The sequence below is a fragment of the Ranitomeya variabilis genome, chromosome 5, assembly GCF_051348905.1.
Source record: "Ranitomeya variabilis isolate aRanVar5 chromosome 5, aRanVar5.hap1, whole genome shotgun sequence".
In the NCBI taxonomy this organism is placed as follows: Eukaryota; Metazoa; Chordata; class Amphibia; order Anura; family Dendrobatidae; genus Ranitomeya; species Ranitomeya variabilis.
In genome coordinates, this window is record NC_135236.1 from 678,278,193 (window position 1) to 678,295,783 (window position 17,591).

General features: G+C 43.3%; 2 protein-coding genes across 3 annotated transcripts in view; one reads left to right on the top strand and one right to left on the bottom strand.

The window, feature by feature from the left end:
* The window catches only part of LOC143777037 (E3 ubiquitin/ISG15 ligase TRIM25-like), a 521,945-nt gene that overhangs the window by 456,933 nt on the left and 47,421 nt on the right, over positions 1-17,591 (bottom strand). The window contains exon 2 of one of the 2 annotated variants that reach the window (XM_077266952.1): positions 6,646-8,531. The exons of the other annotated variant lie outside the window; for it this stretch is intronic. Coding sequence (XP_077123067.1) covers positions 6,856-8,529 — 1,674 coding nt within the window. The 5' untranslated portion in view covers positions 8,530-8,531 and the 3' untranslated portion in view covers positions 6,646-6,855. Of the gene's footprint in view, positions 1-6,645; positions 8,532-17,591 lie in introns of those variants that run through there. 2 annotated transcript variants of the gene reach the window in all.
* Positions 1-17,591, top strand: part of LOC143777040 (E3 ubiquitin/ISG15 ligase TRIM25-like) — a 481,784-nt gene that overhangs the window by 365,783 nt on the left and 98,410 nt on the right. The gene's annotated exons all lie outside the window — the stretch shown is intronic.

A 17,591-nucleotide genomic window follows, 5' to 3' on the forward strand; every position in this document is an offset into this window, starting at 1 on the left:
GCTTCTGAGATTGGGGCAGGGGCCGTTTTGTCTCAGAGGAATTCTGATGGTTCCTTGATGAAACCATGTGCCTTCTTTTCCCAAAAGTTTTCGCTTGCTGAGCGCAATTATGATGTCGGCATTCGGGAGTTGTTGGCTATGAAGTGGGCGTTCGAGGAATGGCGACATTGGCTTGAGGGAGCCAAGCACTGTATTGTGGTCTTGACCGATCATAAAAATCTGATTTACCTCGAGTCTGCCAAACGGCTGAATCCAAGACAGGCTCGATGATCCCTGTTTTTCTCCCGTTTTGATTTCGTGGTCTCTTATCTTCCGGGTTCTAAGAATATTAAGGCTGATGCCCTCTCTAGGAGCTTTTTGCCTGATTCTCCTGGGGTCCTTGAACTGGTCGGCATTCTGAAGGAAGGGGTGGTCCTTTCTGCCATCTCCCCTGATTTACGACGGGTTCTTCAGGAATTTCAGACTGATAAACCTGACCGCTGTCCAGTGGGGAAACTGTTTGTTCCTGATAGATGGACTAGTAAAGTGATTTCTGAGGTTCATTGTTCTGTGTTGGCTGGCCATCCTGGTATTTTTGGTACCAGAGATTTGGTTGGTAGGTCCTTTTGGTGGCCTTCTTTGTCGCGGGATGTGTGTTCTTTTGTGCAGTCCTGTGGGACTTGTGCGCGGGCCAAGCCTTGTTGTTCCCGCGCTAGTGGGTTGCTTATGCCTTTGCCGGTACCTGAGAGGCCCTGGACGCATATTTCTATGGATTTTATTTCAGATCTTCCGGTTTCCCAGAGGATGTCGGTTATCTGGGTGGTTTGTGACCGGTTTTCTAAGATGGTTCATTTGGTGCCTTTACCTAAATTGCCTTCCTCTTCTGATTTGGTTCCGTTGTTTTTTCAGCATGTGGTTCGTTTGCATGGTATTCCGGAGAATATTGTGTCCGACAGAGGTTCCCAGTTTGTCTCTAGGTTTTGGCGGGCCTCTTGTGCTAGGCTGGGCATTGATTTGTCTTTTTCATCCACATTTCATCCTCAGACAAATGGCCAGACTGAGCGAACTAATCAGACTTTGGAAACTTATTTGAGATGCTTTGTGTCTGCTGATCAGGATGATTGGGTGGCTTTCTTGCCATTGGCCGAGTTTGCCCTTAATAATCGGGCTAGTTCGGCTACCTTGGTTTCGCCCTTCTTTTGTAATTTTGGTTTTCATCCTCGTTTTTCTTCAGGGCAGGTTGAGCCTTCTGATTGTCCTGGTGTGGATTCTGTGGTTGACAGGTTGCAGCAAATTTGGGCTCATGTGGTGGACAATTTGGTGTTGTCTCAGGAGGAGGCTCAGCGTTTTGCTAACCGTCGTCGGTGTGTTGGTTCCCGGCTGCGGGTTGGGGATTTGGTCTGGTTGTCTTCCCGTCATGTTCCTATGAAGGTTTCTTCCCCTAAGTTTAAGCCTCGGTTTATTGGTCCTTATAGGATTTCTGAGATTATCAATCCAGTGTCTTTTCGTTTGGCCCGTCCGGCATCTTTTGCCATCCATAATGTTTTCCATAGATCTTTATTGCGGAAATATGTGGTGCCCGTTGTTCCCTCTGTTGATCCTCCTGCCCCTGTGTTGGTTGATGGGGAGTTGGAGTATGTGGTTGAGAAGATTTTGGATTCTCGTTTTTCGAGGCGGAAGCTTCAGTACCTTGTCAAGTGGAAGGGTTATGACCAGGAGGATAATTCTTGGGTTTTTGCCTCTGATGTCCATGCTGCTGATTTGGTCTGTGCCTTTCATCTGGCTCGTCCTGATCGGCCTGGGGGCTCTGGTGAGGGTTTGGTGACCCCTCTTCAAGGGGGGGGTACTGTTGTGAATTCTGCTCTTGGGCTCCCTCCGGTGGTTGTTAGTGGTAGTGCAGTTGTCTCTGGGTTGTAATCCAGGGCAGGTGTTTCTGCTGATTTCAGCTCTATTAGGCTACGTTCACATTTGCGGTCAGCGCCGCAGCGTCGCCGCATGCGTCATGCGCCCCTATATTTAACATGGGGACGCATGGACATGCGTTGTGCTGCGTTTTGCGCCGCATGGCCACAAGCGTTGGACGCAAGAAACGCTTCAAGTTGCATTTTTTTTGCGTCCAACTTTCGGCCAAAAAGGACGCATGCGGCGCAAAACGCAGCGTTTTAGCGTGCGTTTTGCCGCGTTTTTGTTTGCGTTGTGCGCTGCGGCGCCGACGCTGCGGCGCACAACGCAAATGTGGACGTAGCCTTAGGTATTTAGGTGTGTGGGATCCAGTAGTCCCTGCCAGTTGTCAATTGTTCTTGGAGGGATTGCATCTCTGTCTGGCTCCTCATGCCCTGCTATCAATTCAGCTAAGTGTCTGTTTTTTTGTCCCTGCAGCATACTTGCAGTTTGCTTTTCTGTTCAGTGCAATTTATTGTGTTTTTGTCCAGCTTAGACTTTGTTTGGATTTTCCTGTCATGCTGGAATCTCTGGAGATGCAGATATACATTCTATGTCTTTAGTTAGATGTAGATTATAGTATTTTCTGCTGTGGATATTTTTTAGGATTTTAATACTGACCGCTTAGAATTCTGTCCTATCCTTTTCTATTTAGCTAGAAGTGCCTCTTTTGCTAAATCCTGTTTTTCTGCCTGCGTACGTCCTTCCTCTTAAACTCACAGTCAATATTTGTGGGGGGTTGTCTATCCTTTGGGGCTCTGCTCTGAGGCAAGATAGAATTCCCATTTCCAACTTTAGGGGTATTTAGTTCTCCGGCTGTGTCGAGGTGTCTAGGCCGTGTTAGGTACACCCCACGGCTACTTCTAGTTGCGGTGTCAGTTTAGGGTTGCGGTCAGTACAGGTTCCACCTACTCCAGAGATAGTCTCATGCAGCTCCAGGGTCACCGGATCATAACACTGTGCTTCTGATGTAGTGACTGCTGGTGATAGCAGGTCACAGGGCAGTCACACACAAAATGGCGCTGCGATGGCCCTGTGATGCTTCTCTTCATTCTGATACAAGACCACCCAGAAGGGGAGGGAAATGGTGATGTCAGCAGATACTGTCCCAATTTTGCTGCTATCAGTAAGGGTGTGTTTCCACGGTCAGGAAACGCTGCGTGTTTCATATTGGTCATATTTTTATCACATGCATCTTCATACACATCACATTCATATTCACAATTATGCTCAGTTTTTTCAATATATTGCACTTTACAGTGTTTATTACTTCCAAATACTTCACAATTTCGTCTCCCGTGTTTTTGGTCATTTTTTATGACCTCTTTTTGGTTTCAGCTTAGAACTTAGATATTCATGACTATGGTGAGCGTTGAATAATGCTTAGCACCTTCTTATTTCTTCATGTCACGTATTTCAATATATACTATCTGTAACGCCGTCAAAATGTTATCATTAGTGTTAATATTGGATTTGTAATATCCCATTTTTATGGCGATTTTTCCTATTGGCCGATTGTTTCTACACACACTGATATGACTAGTGACGCATTCATTAGGTCCTCCCATAAAGTACTCCTATTGGTCAAGCCTGATATATATATATATATGCACGCCACCTTTGTTAGTTAAGTCACGCCCCCGGAAGCTGGGCGAAACGCGCGTCGGGGCGCGAGGTTCTCTATATTCCACCAGCGGTACTAACCAGGTTACAGCGATACATACGGTAAATTTACTTCCTATTTGTTTGGATATTTATATGTTTACTTATTTATATGATCTCTACCGGACCTGGATTCATAATATATAAAAAATTTTTTTTAGCAATAAGGCATATATATACACACTAATGGTAGACTCATGATAGATTATGATAGCCTTACTTCCTAATTCCTACAGAAAGGATATGTTTATAAGTTAGTACCAGCAATACATGCCAATGGTTATGAGCATCTTTCAAAGGTCTCATTATAATAAAATCTCTCTATAGGAATCTGGGAAAATAGAGCAATCGCTCCACCTGGCGCTCATGTGTAGTTACAGTGTCTGTATATTTACAATTCATAGCATTTTTGCTCAGCTTTTGGCACTTTATTGCTTCATTTTCATTGTATGTATTCTAGATGAATTACGGATTATATATAAAAAAGACAATTTGGTGCACAGATGCTCCATAACAATAGGATGGTCAATATATAGAGCTACCTCTGTTTATCCGGTACCTTGCCTCTGAATTGTAATATAATAATGTTTTTGTATGAATTAATACATTTTTGCATTTAAGATAATTTGATTCTTGGTGTCACTTCATTCCCATTTTTTTTGTCCCCTATAGAGGTTATCTTGGGGGGAGAGCAAAAAAATACATTGTGTGTTTGGCGCTCCGTAAAGCCGCAGCATCAAACCCGCAGCGTCCAGATGTTACAGCATAGTGGAGGGGGTTTCCTGAAATCCCGTCTCTACTATGCGGTAACCCCTTATTACCCCATATCCCACCGCTACACAGGAGTGGGAAGAGAGAGTCTAAATGCTGGAATTGGCACATCTTACAGATGCGCCATTTCTGGGGTGGCTGGGAGCTGGTATTTGTAGCCGGGGGGACAATATCCATGGTCCCTCTCTAGGCTATGAATATCAGCCCACAGCTGTCTGCGTAGCCTTTCTGGCTATAAATTATAGGGGGACCCCACGTCATTTTTTGGGGGGATCCCCCTATTTTTATAGCCAGTAAAGGCTAAATATACAGCTGTGGGCTGATATTCATAGCCTGGGAAGCTCCATGGGTATTAACCCCTTCCCAGGCTACAAACATCAGTCCCGCAATCACTGGCTTTCCCTCTCTGGCGTGGAAAATTGCACGGGAGCCCATGGCATTTTTTTTTTTCAATTTTTTTTTTAAATTAAACATATTGCGTTTAAGCCCGGGGTCAATACCACCACCGGCACTCGCTTCCGGAGCGTTCAGCTGCATAGAAATACATGCAGCCGCACACTCCGGTCCCGAGTGTCGGCGGCAGTGCCGGGTATTGAGGCGAGAGACTCGTACAAGTTTCTCATAAGTGTGACCTCGGCCTAACACAGATTTCGTGTGTGTGTCCTTATTTAAGGCCGGGATCACACATGCAAGAAACTCGGACGAGTCTCTTATCTTAATACCCGGCACTGCTGCCGGCACTCGGGAGTGGAGCGTGCGGCTGCATAGAAATACATGTAGCTGCACGCTCTGCTCCCGAGTGCCGGGTATTAAGATAAGAGACTCGTCCGAGTTTCTCGCATGTGTGATCCATCTATCGTATCATCTATCTATCCATCTATTATCTATCTATCCATCTATTGTATCTATCTATTATCTATTTATCATCTATTATCTATCGATATATCTATCTAGCTAGTTATAGATAGATATATTTATAGATAGATATATCGGTAGATAATAGATAAATACCTATTGTATCTATCTATCTATCGTATCTATCTATTATCTATCTATCTCAGAGATTGTAAGCTTGCGAGCAGCAGGGCCCTCATTCCTCCTGGTATCTGTTTTGAACTGTGATTTCTGTTATGCTGTAATGTCTATTGTCTGTACAAGTCCCCTCTATAAGTTGTAAAGCGCTGCGGAATATGTTGGCGCTATATAAATAAAAATTATTATTATTATCTATCTATTGTATGGATCTATCTTTAATCACAAAGAACACAGCTGACCGCACCACCAGAGCGCTTGCTTGTTGAACACTCCGGCTGTCCGCTGACGCTGGCCCCTTGATCTCGGGTGCTTTGCCAGGAAGACATACAAATGCGAATCGTAAGCAGGAAGAAAACGGCAGCACTCGCCAATCTCCAACACAGGTAACTCTTTATTGCGATACAATCTTCATTGCTCGGGGGTGTACATACAGCAGAGGGTACAGGTCCAAACGACGGCCGTTTCGCGACGTTTGTGACATCACAATTCTTTTTTTTTGTATATCTTTATTTAGCTTACAAAAACACACACAAATCCGCATGAAAAAAAATCCGCATGAAAAATGCAGGTGACCTGCCAGTGACCTCAGGTGCAGATTTTGCCTGGGTCAAATCCTGATGCAATCCTGACCGTGGAAACATATCGTAAAGCTGGCAAGTCTTACTATAGCTGCTTGAGGTCTAAAACAGAAAATGCTCCCCCTAGTGGTAAATATATATATTTGTAAGAAAATATATAATATTTTTCATATAGAAATGTTTGCAAACATTGCATTAATACATTTGAATTACTATTTTAAGCTTCATTTCACACAAAAACAAACTACAAGAAAACTGGTGGGACCTTCCCTTTAAATTATGGTTTCTTCCAGTTTCTGCTTCTCCCTAATATCTTTATAGAACCTTGATATACATATAATTCAATCAGAATATTACAATAAGTATGCATTTACTGTACTTTGTGAAAAATAATGTGATTCTGAGAATAACAGTTCAAATATGATACATCAGCTAAAAATCGATATACGAAAGTCTCGACATTATACTTTTATAATAAAGTACGCTACAATATATGGGTAAAATGTACTGGTTTTAATAATATGGACACCTTGACACCGTATTTTTAATGTTCATTTCCGTTCTAAATAATCTTCATAACACATTATATTTTTCACCATTTTGCTGCTGCGAGTCTGTGCACAAGGAGAAGTCAGTCCAGGAATGAAGCTGTGCTAACTCAAAGACATGACTTCCAGCCTGTATTACTGAGAGGGACACGGCCACAAGAGAAAAATCAGAAACTAGGAACAGTTCTTAAACAGCATAACAGGAGGTCTAAGCATTAATGTCGGAATGAAGATTGCAGCCTGAATATTAGAGGAACTCAAGAAACCAGTAATAATTGGACAAAAAAATCCTTCGAAATCAGAGGTGTCCATAGCCCATAAGGTGTGGAGACCTGGATTGTTCAACCTATGATGTCACCATTCTCAAGGCAAATTCTTCTACGTTTACGGCTCCTCTCAGCTTCTCCTCCTGATATCTTTATAGAACCACCATTTACCCATAACACAGCATGTAGGGGCTCGGAGAAGGTGGCAGTGAAGGTGTGTAAGTGTCTGATGGGGTCACACAGCTCATAAAAGGACAACTGCCCGGCCTCATAATCCAGACATATCCTGAACTTATCACTGGAGATCTGGTGAGGTAACGGGATCATTTTACTGTCATGTATCACTGAATACTCATCATCATCATCATCATCATCATCATAATAATCATCATCAAATCTCCACAAACACCAGGACTTGTTATTATTTCCAATCAGTGACTGACCTCCCCTCCTGTTTATACTGGGATAACACATCCCCACCCTCCACACTCCTGATCTCCTGATCTCCACATCCCAGTAATGTTGTCCTGAGGTAAATCCTCTCCCGCTCATCACCTGATAATACTGGAATCTCTCTGCTGTTTCTGGACGTTTCTGATTCTCTCGTGTCCAGGTTGCAGTTTTCAGGTCGTCTGATATAAGGAGGTAATTACCAGCTGTGGTTACATCCAGTAATATGTCTGCAGGACTCACCACATAGATCCCGCTCCTTATACCTGATATTACGTCACATAATGTGTGTAATGTGTGTGAGATCACAGACACATCCAGGTCATCTCCATCATGGGGCTGTTCATCATGTCCCCCTGTGTCCTCATCACCTCCCTCCTCCTCAGGATCACACAAGTCACCGGTGTCTGGTTCCTGTAAGACAGTCAGTGGATCCGTCATGTTACACAGCTCCTCAATGTGTCTCATCTTCCTGGACAGCTCGTCCTTCTTTATTTCCAGCTGATGGATCAGAGCAGACAGTGACAGTGACTCTTCCTTTTCCTGCCTGGAGATGTCACTCAGGACCTTTTTCTCCAGGTCGTCCACCCGTCTCCTGATGTCTGTACACAGCGCAGTGACTCTCTCGGCTTCTCCAGCTGCTTTTTCTTGAGCTTTTCTCCTCCGCTCCTCCAGACTCTGGACTCTTTCCTCAGTCTTCTCTCTCTTTTTGATCAGTTTCTGCAGAACATTTCTCAGTTTCTTCTTCTTCTTCTCAGAGGCCTCCTCCAGCATCTCCACCCGGTGTCCCCGATGCTCCCCAATCAAACAGCAGGACACACAGATACAAGCCGCGTCCTCGGTGCAGTAATATTCCAGGATCTTCTTATGGACAGAACATTTCCTTTTCTCCAGAGAAGTGCTGGGATTGGATAAGACGTGTTCTGGTGATTTGCTGTGAACCCTCAGGTGTTTATCACACAGAGAAGCCTCGCAGTGTAGACAGGATCTAACAGCAGGTTCCGGAGAGTCCACACAGTAAGTGCAGCAGATCCCGGTGATCTCCTTTTGTTCTTTCTGAGAAATCAGGAAACGTTCTGCGACATTATGGAGATTTATGTTCCTCCTCAGTTCCGGCCGCACCTGAAATCTTTTTCTGCAGTCAGGACAGGAATAACCTCCAGACCCGTCCTGTGTATCCAGCACACGACCAATACAGACCCGGCAGAAGTTGTGTCCACATCTCAGCGTTACAGGATCTGTATAAGTGCTCAGACAGATGGAGCAGAGCAGCTCGTCTCTCAGATCAATAGACGCCATGGCTGATGGAAGAAGAGAGAAAATAAACTACAATTATTTAATACTCAGAAAGCAAAGTTCGGGTTCAGCTATGTAGACACAGGAAAAATAATATCAGGTATTCAGTGCTCTATATATGATGTATTATGATGTACAGGGCCGGTATCAGCACCCGGCGCACGTGGGCAAGTGCCAGGGCCCTGAGCAGGCAGAGGGGCTCACTCACCATCGGGGTCACCAGCGTGCTATGGGGGCCCGATCCCCCGCTTCTTGCTCCAGGCCCCGAGACTTGCGATACTCGCCTCTCCCTGTTTCTGGGCTGCGATGTCTTCCGTCCTCTGACTGTGACGTTTCAGGTGAGAGGGCGCGATGATGTGATTAGTGAGCGCCCTCTGCCTGAACAGTCACGGCGCAGAGAGCCAGAAGACGCCGAGGAGTCGGACAGCGTCGAGAGGTGAATTAATTTTTTATTCTTTTTTAACCCCTTTATAATAATAATAATCTTTATTTATATAGCGCCAACATATTCCGCAGCGCTTTACAGTTTAACACAGCAGTCATAGGTAACAACGTTAACAATACAGTAATAAAGTAAAATAAGACGACCCTGCTCGTGAGAGCTTACAATCTACAATGAGGTGGGGGAGATACAAAGTATAGGGGCTTATTTACAATGATGGTCCAGCCATCTTCAGGGGGTGGCGGTTAGATGGAGATAGTGAATGGGCTACACACAACCATAAAATTACTTTTATTAGGGAACGTGATAGGCCGCTCTGAACAAATGTATTTTGAGCGAGCGCCAAAAACTATGCAAGTTGTGGCTGGTCCTAATATCTTGGGGTAGAGCATTCCAGAGGATTGGCGCAGCACGGGAGAAGTCTTGGAGTCGGGAGGTACGGATAAGTGCAGAGGGTAGTCGAAAGTCGTTTGCAGAGCGCAGCGGTCGGTTAGGCCGATAGACAGAAATGAGGGAGGAGATGTAAGGGGGTGCCGCACTGTGCGGAGCTTTGTGGGTGAGAACAAGTACTTTGAATTGTATCCTGTAATGAATGGGCAGCCAGTGTAATGACTGGCGAAGAGCGGACGCGTCCGAGTAACGATTAGCCAGATGGACGACCCTGGCTGCTGCATTAAGGATAGGCTGGAGAGGGGAAAGTCGCGTGAGGGGGAGGCCAGTTAATAGAGCATTGCAGTAGTCCAGGCGGGAGTGGATCAGGGCGACAGTGAGGGTTTTTATTGTTTCCATGGTGAGAAAAGGGCGGATTCTAGAGATGTTCTTTAGGTGTAAGCGGCACGTGCGGGCAAGAGATTGTATGTGGGAGGTGAAGGAGAGATCGGAGTCAAACATAACACCCAGACAGCGCGCCTGCTGCCGGGGTGTTATTATGGTGCCACCCACGGAGAGGGAAATGTCAGATTTAGGGAGGTTAGTAGAAGGCGGGAGCAGAAGAAGTTCAGTTTTGGAGAGGTTGAGTTTCAGATAGAGAGCGGACATGATGTTGGAGACTGCAGACAGTCAGTGGCGTTCTGTAGTACAGCGGGGGTAAGGTCAGGGGATGACGTGTATAGTTGTGTGTCATCAGCATAAAGATGGTACTGAAGGCCAAATCTGCTGATGGTCTGTCCAATTGGGGCTGTGTAGAGGGAGAAGAGAAGGGAGCCAAGGACTGAGCCCTGAGGTACCCCGACAGTGAGAGGAAGAGGAGACGAAGTGGAGCCAGAGAACAGAACACTAAAGGAGCGTTCAGAAAGGTAGGAGGAGAACCAGGAGAGAGCAGTGTCCTTAATGCCTAGAGAGTAGGAGAGGGTGGTCAACAGTGTCGAAGGCTGCAGAGAGGTCGAGGAGAATGAGCAGAGAGTGGTCACCGTTACATTTTGCTGTCAGAAGGTCATTCGGTCACCTTGATGAGTGCAGTTTCTGTCGAATGTAGGGGGCGGAAACCGGACTGTGAAGGGTCTAGGAGGGAATTAGTGGAGAGGTAACGGGTAAGGCGGGAGTAGATCAGGCGCTCCAGGAGTTTTGAGATGAAGGGGAGATTGGAGACTGGTCTGTAGTTGTTTGTGCATAATGGGTCAAGGGTGGGTTTTTTTAGTAATGGAGTAATGATAGAGTGTTTGAAGGAGGAGGGGAAAATGCCAGAGAGGGAGAGATTAAAGATTGTAGTTAGGTGAGTTGTGACGACTGGAGAGAGACTGGAGGAGGTGTGAGGGAATGGGGTCGGTGGTGCATGTAGTCGGACGAGAAGAGGAGAGGAGCTTGGAGACTTCTTCTGTGATGGGATCGAATGTGGAGAGTGAGCAAGGGGAGATGCAGGGAGGAATGGGAGTCATTGCACTTGGAGTCTGGGAGCAGATTTCCTGACGGATATAGTCTATTTTCTCTTTACCTCCCCCCCCCCCCAAGGGTGGTTTGCATGTTAATGACCGGGCCAATTTTTACAATTCTGACCACTGTCCCTTTATAAGGTAATAATTCTGGAACGCTTCATGGATCCTGGTGATTCTGACATTGTTTTCTCTTGACATATTGTACTTCATGATAGTGGTAACATTTCCTTAATATGACTTGCAATTATTTGTGGGAAAAAAACTGAAATTTGATGAAAATTTCGAAAATAATTTTGCAATTTTCCAGCTTTGAATTTTCATGCCCTTAAATCACAGATATGTCACACAAAATACTTAATAAGTAACATTTCCCACATGTCTACTTTACATCAGCACAATTTTAGAACCCCTTTTTTTTAGGGAGTTATAACGGTTCAAAGTTTACCAGCGATTTCTCCTTTTTACAACACCATTTCTTAGGGACCACCTCACATTTGTATTCACTTTGAGGGGTCTATATGAAAGAAAATACAAAGTAAGTGACACCATTCTAAAAACTGCACCCCTCAAGGTGCTCAAAACCACATTCAAGAAGTTTATTAACCCTTCAGGTTCTTCACAGGAATCTTTGGAATGTTTTAAAAAAAAATGAATATTTAACTTTTTTCACAAAAATATTACTTCAGATCCAATTTGTTTTATTTTACCAAGGGTAACAGGACAAATTGGACCCCAATAGTTGTACAATTTGTCCTGAGAACGCTGATACCCCATATGTGGAGGTAAACCACCACAATGCAAAATTGGCTGGAATTGAGATCGGACGCCAGGTCACGTTTGGAAAGCCCCTGATGTGCCTAAACAGTGGAAACCCCCCACAAGTGATGCCATTTTGGAAACTAGTCCCCTTATGGAACTTATATAGATGTGTGGTGAGCACTTTGAACCCCCAAGTGCTTCACAGAAGATTATAACGTAGACCCGTGAAAATAAAAAATCGTATTTGTTTACACAAAAATGAATTTTCGCCCACAAATTCTTATTTTCACAAGGGTAACAGGAGAAATTAGACCACAAAAGTTGTTGTGCAATTTCTCCTGAGTACGTTGATACCCCATATGTGGGGGTAAACCACTGTTTGGGCGCATGGCAGAGCTTGGAAGAGAAGGAGCGCCGTTTGACTTTTTCAATGCAGAATTGACTGGTATTGAGATCGGACACCATGTAGCGTTTGGAGAGCCCCTGATGTGCCTAAACAGTGGAAACCCCCCACAAGACACTCCATTTTGGAAACTAGACCCCTTAAGGAACTTATCTAGATGTGTGGTGAGCACTTTAAACCCCCAAGTGCTTCACAGAAGTTTATAACGTAGAGCCGTCAAAATAAAAAAATTGCATTTTTTCTACAAAAATGATCTTTTTGCCCCCAAATTTTTATTTTGACAAGGGTAACAGGAGAAATTAGACCACAAAAGTTGTTGTGCAATTTCTCCTTAGTATGTTGATACCCCATATGTGGGGGTAAACCACTGTTTGGGCGCATGGCAGAGCTCGGAAGGGAAGGAGCGCCGTTTTGGAATGCAGACTTTGATAGAATCGTCTGCGGGCGTTATGTTGCGTTTGCAGAGCCCCCGATGTACCTAAACAGTAGAAACCCCCCACAAGTAACCCCATTTTGGAAACTAGACCCCGCCAAGGAACTTATCTAGATGTGTGGTGAGAACTTTGAATGCCCAAGTGCTTCACAGAAGTTTATAATGTAGAGTCGTGAAAATAAAAAATATTTTTTTTCCCACAAAAAAGATTTTTTAGCCCCCAAGTTTTTATTTTCACAAAGGTAACAGGAGAAATTGGCCCCCGAAAGTTGTCCAATTTTTCCCGAGTATGCTGATGCCCCATATGCAGGGGTAAACCATTGTTTGGGCGCACGGCAGACCTCAGAAGGGAGGGAGCACCATTTGACTTTCGAGTGCAAAATTGGCTGTCGTGTTTGGAGACTCCCTGATGTACCTAAACAGTGGAAAACCCCCAATTCTAACTCCAAACCTAACCCCAACACACCCCTAACCCTAATCCCAACCCAATCCATAATCCTAATCACAACCCTAACGATAATCACAACCCTAACCCCAAAACAACCCTAATCTCAACACTAACCATAACCCTAATCAAAACCCTAAATCCAACACACCCCTAATCCTAATCTCAACCCTAACCTCAAACCTAACCCTAATCCCAATACACCCCTAACCCTAATCTCAACCCTAACCTTAACCCTAATCCCAAACCTAACCCTAATCCCAAACCTAACCCTAATGCCAACCCTAAGGCTACGTGCACACATTCAGGTTTTTTCGTGTTTTTTCGCCGTTAATTAACGGCGCTGTGGTTTAAGTACCCTTAACTGCCGCCGTTAAAAGGCGTATCGGTGGTCGTTAAGGGGTTAAATCACCAATAGGCTGCTGTCACACTAGCAGTATTTGGTCAGTATTTTACATCAGTATTTGTAAGCCAAAACCAGGAGTGGGTGATAAATACAGAAGTGGTGCATGTGTTCCTATTATACTTTTCCTCTAATCGTTCCACTCCTGGTTTTTGCTTACAAATACTGATGTAAAATACTGACCACATACTGCTAGTGTGACGGCAGCCATAGGATGTCATTCTCTCTCTCCCACTAGAGGGCGGCATAATAATAAAGCAATAGAAAAGATCATCCTATATATAAAAAATCTCTATTGATTTTGTATGAAAAAAGTGCGGAGATTTGTGGCTGCAATTCCTGACAATGTTACGGTGAATATAGTTCCATGGTCCAATATAATGAGGACGGTTTGTGTAAGAATAACTAGATATTTTTTAAGAACCGTCTAACATTTATACCACTTCTTAATTGACGGTACCATGTATTGTCTGATCATGTACTACTTACAAATGATATGTTTTATTAATTATTGTGTTTAATAAAGAATTGTTGATTTTATTAAGAGTTCTCCAAGTCTTTTTGATAGGATCATTTAATCGTTGATTCAGGAGAATTAGTATTTTGTGCCCAATACTATCAGATATACCTTTTATGTATGCACTTTATTGATTTTTGTAGCATAATTAATAAATAGTGCTCGACATTCCCCTCAATGCACAGATAAGGAACTTCTGTGAGGAATTGGAGAGTAAGAATTGTTTTGAAAATTGTTGAGAGGATGCCATTCCTTCCTTTGCCACTAGATGGCAGTGTAAAAATAATAACAATAATAAAAAATAATAATAATGATAATGATAAAATAATAATAATAATAATAAAATAAAAATATAGTTTAAAATAATAATAAAATAAAAATTAATAATATAATAATATAAAAAAAGAATAATTGATAATAATAATAAAATAATTATAATAAAATAATAAATAATAATAATACAATAATAATAAATAAAAATAATAATAATAACAATAATAAAAATAAAAAATAATATTATAATAATAATACTAAAAATAATAATAATAAAACAATAATAATAAATTATATTCAGCCTTGAGCTTTTTTTTAAGCTTAACAATAGAGATTTATAACTATATCCTCTTCTTTCATTTGAACTATTTGTGGTGTAATTAGATCTTTTTATTTCGATTCCACTTTTGGGAAATATTATGTGAAATTCCACATTTATATATTTCAGACGACTTTTTTGCCATAAATAGTATTTTGATCTTACTGTTACCGCATCTTCCCTAAACGCACCATGTGTGCTCCAGAAGCGCACTACCTGACCGTCTCTATGCTTTAATAGATTAATATCGGGTGTAATAAAGATTTGTTCATTATTAAATAAAGGTCTCCAGTTTTTTTGATCGATGATTTAAAGGGAACCTGTCACCCCCAAAATGGCTGGTGAGGTAAGCTCACCGTCATCAGGGGCTTATCTACAGCATTCTGTAATGATGTAGATAAGCCGCCGATGTTACCTGAAAGAGAAGAAAAAGAGGTTATAATATACTCACCTGGGCGGTCCCGCTGCTGGTCCGCGGTCAAATGGGTGTCTCAGGTCCGCTCCGGCGCCTCCCATCTTCATTCCATGACGTCCTCTTCTGGTCTCCGCACCGCTGCTCCGGCGCAGGCGTACTTTGTCCTGTTGAGGGCAGAGCAAAGTACTGCAGTGCGCAGGCGTCAGGCCTCTTTGACCTTACCGGCGCCTGCGCACTGCAGTACTTTGCTCTGCCCTCAACAGGACAAAGTACGCCTGCGCCGGAGCAGCGGTGCGGAGACCAGAAGAGGACGTCATAGAATGAAGATGGGAGGCGCCGGAGCGGACCTGAGACACCCATTGGAGCGGGACCGCCCCTGGGTGAGTATAATCTAACGTATTTTTCTTCTCTTTCAGGTAACATCGGCGGCTTATCTACAGCATTACAGAATGCTGTAGATAAGCCCCTGATGCCGGTGAGCTTACCTCACCATTGATTTTGGGGGTGACAGGTTCGCTTTAAATACGAAAGAACCTGGACATGTTTGGCGTCTGCGAACTCGTAATGACCTGGAGAACGGTAACGGCAGCTCAGTTTAAGGATTTAGGGAACACGGTAAAAAAATAAAAATTGTGGAGTTGCACTTTTTTTTTGCAATTTGACCGCACTTGGATTTTTTTTCCTGTTTTCCAGCACACTATACAGTAAAATAAATGGTGTCGTTCAAAAGTACAACTCGTCCCGCTTAAAAAACAAACAAACACAAGAGGCGTGCGTGCTTTTCTGTCTGAGCTCCTTCTCCCCAGAGCCAGGACTTTCTATATACTGTGGATGCTCCATCCGGATTTATATTATGTTCGTTACAATTAGAAGTTTGAAATGTTCCTAGAAAAAGTTGTAAAAGAAACGCAGAAAAAAACAAATAAAAATGAATAAAAGTTGAAGAATCTGAATGTATCAACAGAAGAACTTCCATAAATCAGATTCTGGACTCGCACACGGCTCCTTAATGCTCGTCCTAAGGACGTTTCCCACTGATCGAGCTGATTTTTTTGCTCTTATTTGAGCAGCTCTTACCTTGGATCCTGCTTTTCCTCTGCCGGCTGCTAGTGATGTGGAGGAGACTTGGAGCAGTGTGAGCAAGTGGGGAATGGTTGGCAATGCTTTGTTGTGACCGGGCCCCTCCCACATAAACACATACATAACTGTGATTGGCTGCTCAGTGTAGGGAGTGCACTGCTCACGTGATCTGTGATTGGCAGCTCAGTGTAGTGAGTGCACTGCAGATGTGATCTGTGATTGGCTGCTCAGTGTAGGGAGTGCACTGCTCACGTGATCGGCTGCTCAGTGTAGTAAGTGCACTGCACACATGATCTGTGATTGGCTGCTCAGTGTAGTGGGTGGACACATGGCCTCTAACAAGGCCAAGCTTTTAACCCCTTAAGTGTACAGTCATGGAATGCTACTTTTTTTTTAATTCTCTTTCATTTTCTCCTCCCCTTCTTCTATGAGCTGTAACTTTGACTTTGTCAGTGGTGAAATATAAAATGTTGTGTGGGCTTGTGTTGTTTTTTTATTTTATTTGGGTAAAAAAATTGAAAAATTCATAACTTCATAACAAAAAAAATTACTTGAGCTGATATTTTCCAAAACATCTGGGACTTCTATATGTTAAATGTTGGGGCACATATGATGCTTTGATTGCTTTTTAATGCATTTTGTTTGTGGCATTGTGACCAAAACCCCACAATTCTGGCATAACGTTTTTTTTTTCTCTTTTATAATTTTTACAGATCATGTTAATTTTAGATTTAAATAGATTGTACTTTTGTGGACAAGTTTATATTTAAAATAAAATAAAATCTTCTTTATTCGGGCTCTTTCACACGTCAGTATCTCCCTACATGTGGTGACAGTTTCCACACGCACCGGAGACCGTGACACACACAAACCATTGAAATGAATGAGTTCCCAGCACCAGCAGAAGATAATGATGAGAGTAGTAGTCAGCTCCCACTGCCTCCACCTGTAAAAATAAGGAATTATACTCACCTGTCCTAAATGTCACCCCTGTAATCCATGCGTCCGATCATGCAGAGGAGCCGGGGAGAATGACGCCTGCAGTGAGCGGTGTCCTGTCACTCACTGAGGTCCAGGGCCGCTCACTGCAGGCGTCATTCTCCCCGCTTCCTCTCCATGAGCGGTCAAGAGCATTACGGGGGGACGATTAGGACAGGTGAGTACATGGATTTTTTTAAATTTTATTCTTATTTTTACAGTTGGACACCACTCTCATCATGACCCCCGCTGGTGCTGATCACAGCAACCCCCAACCTCCGCGGCAAGGTAGGGATACTACCAGGCCAAAAAATAGGGTCAGTACCCCAGGTGTCCTTGTATGCGATATGTCTAGTTGACAAACTAGACCCAATTACGGCTTGCTCTGAGCAACCAATACCCCTGATCCCAACTATTCAAAATATTTGTGAATTCAGTCCCTGACTAGATAAGATTTATATCCATTCAGTGTCTCCATCATTATGGCTCATTGGGAAAAAACTTTTTTTTTTGATAAGGCAAAATGGGGTTAAATATTAATGAGAACCAACTAGGAAAAAAAACCTAAAAAAAATAAACTTTTAAGTTAATTGCAGAAAAAGTATATGTGAGTATATACAAAACGACAGTCAGCGACGGATCCTGCGCCCATAGGCTTCCATTGTAGCAAACGACGGTCAGCGACAGATCCTGCGCCCATAGACTTCCATTATAGCAAACGACGGTC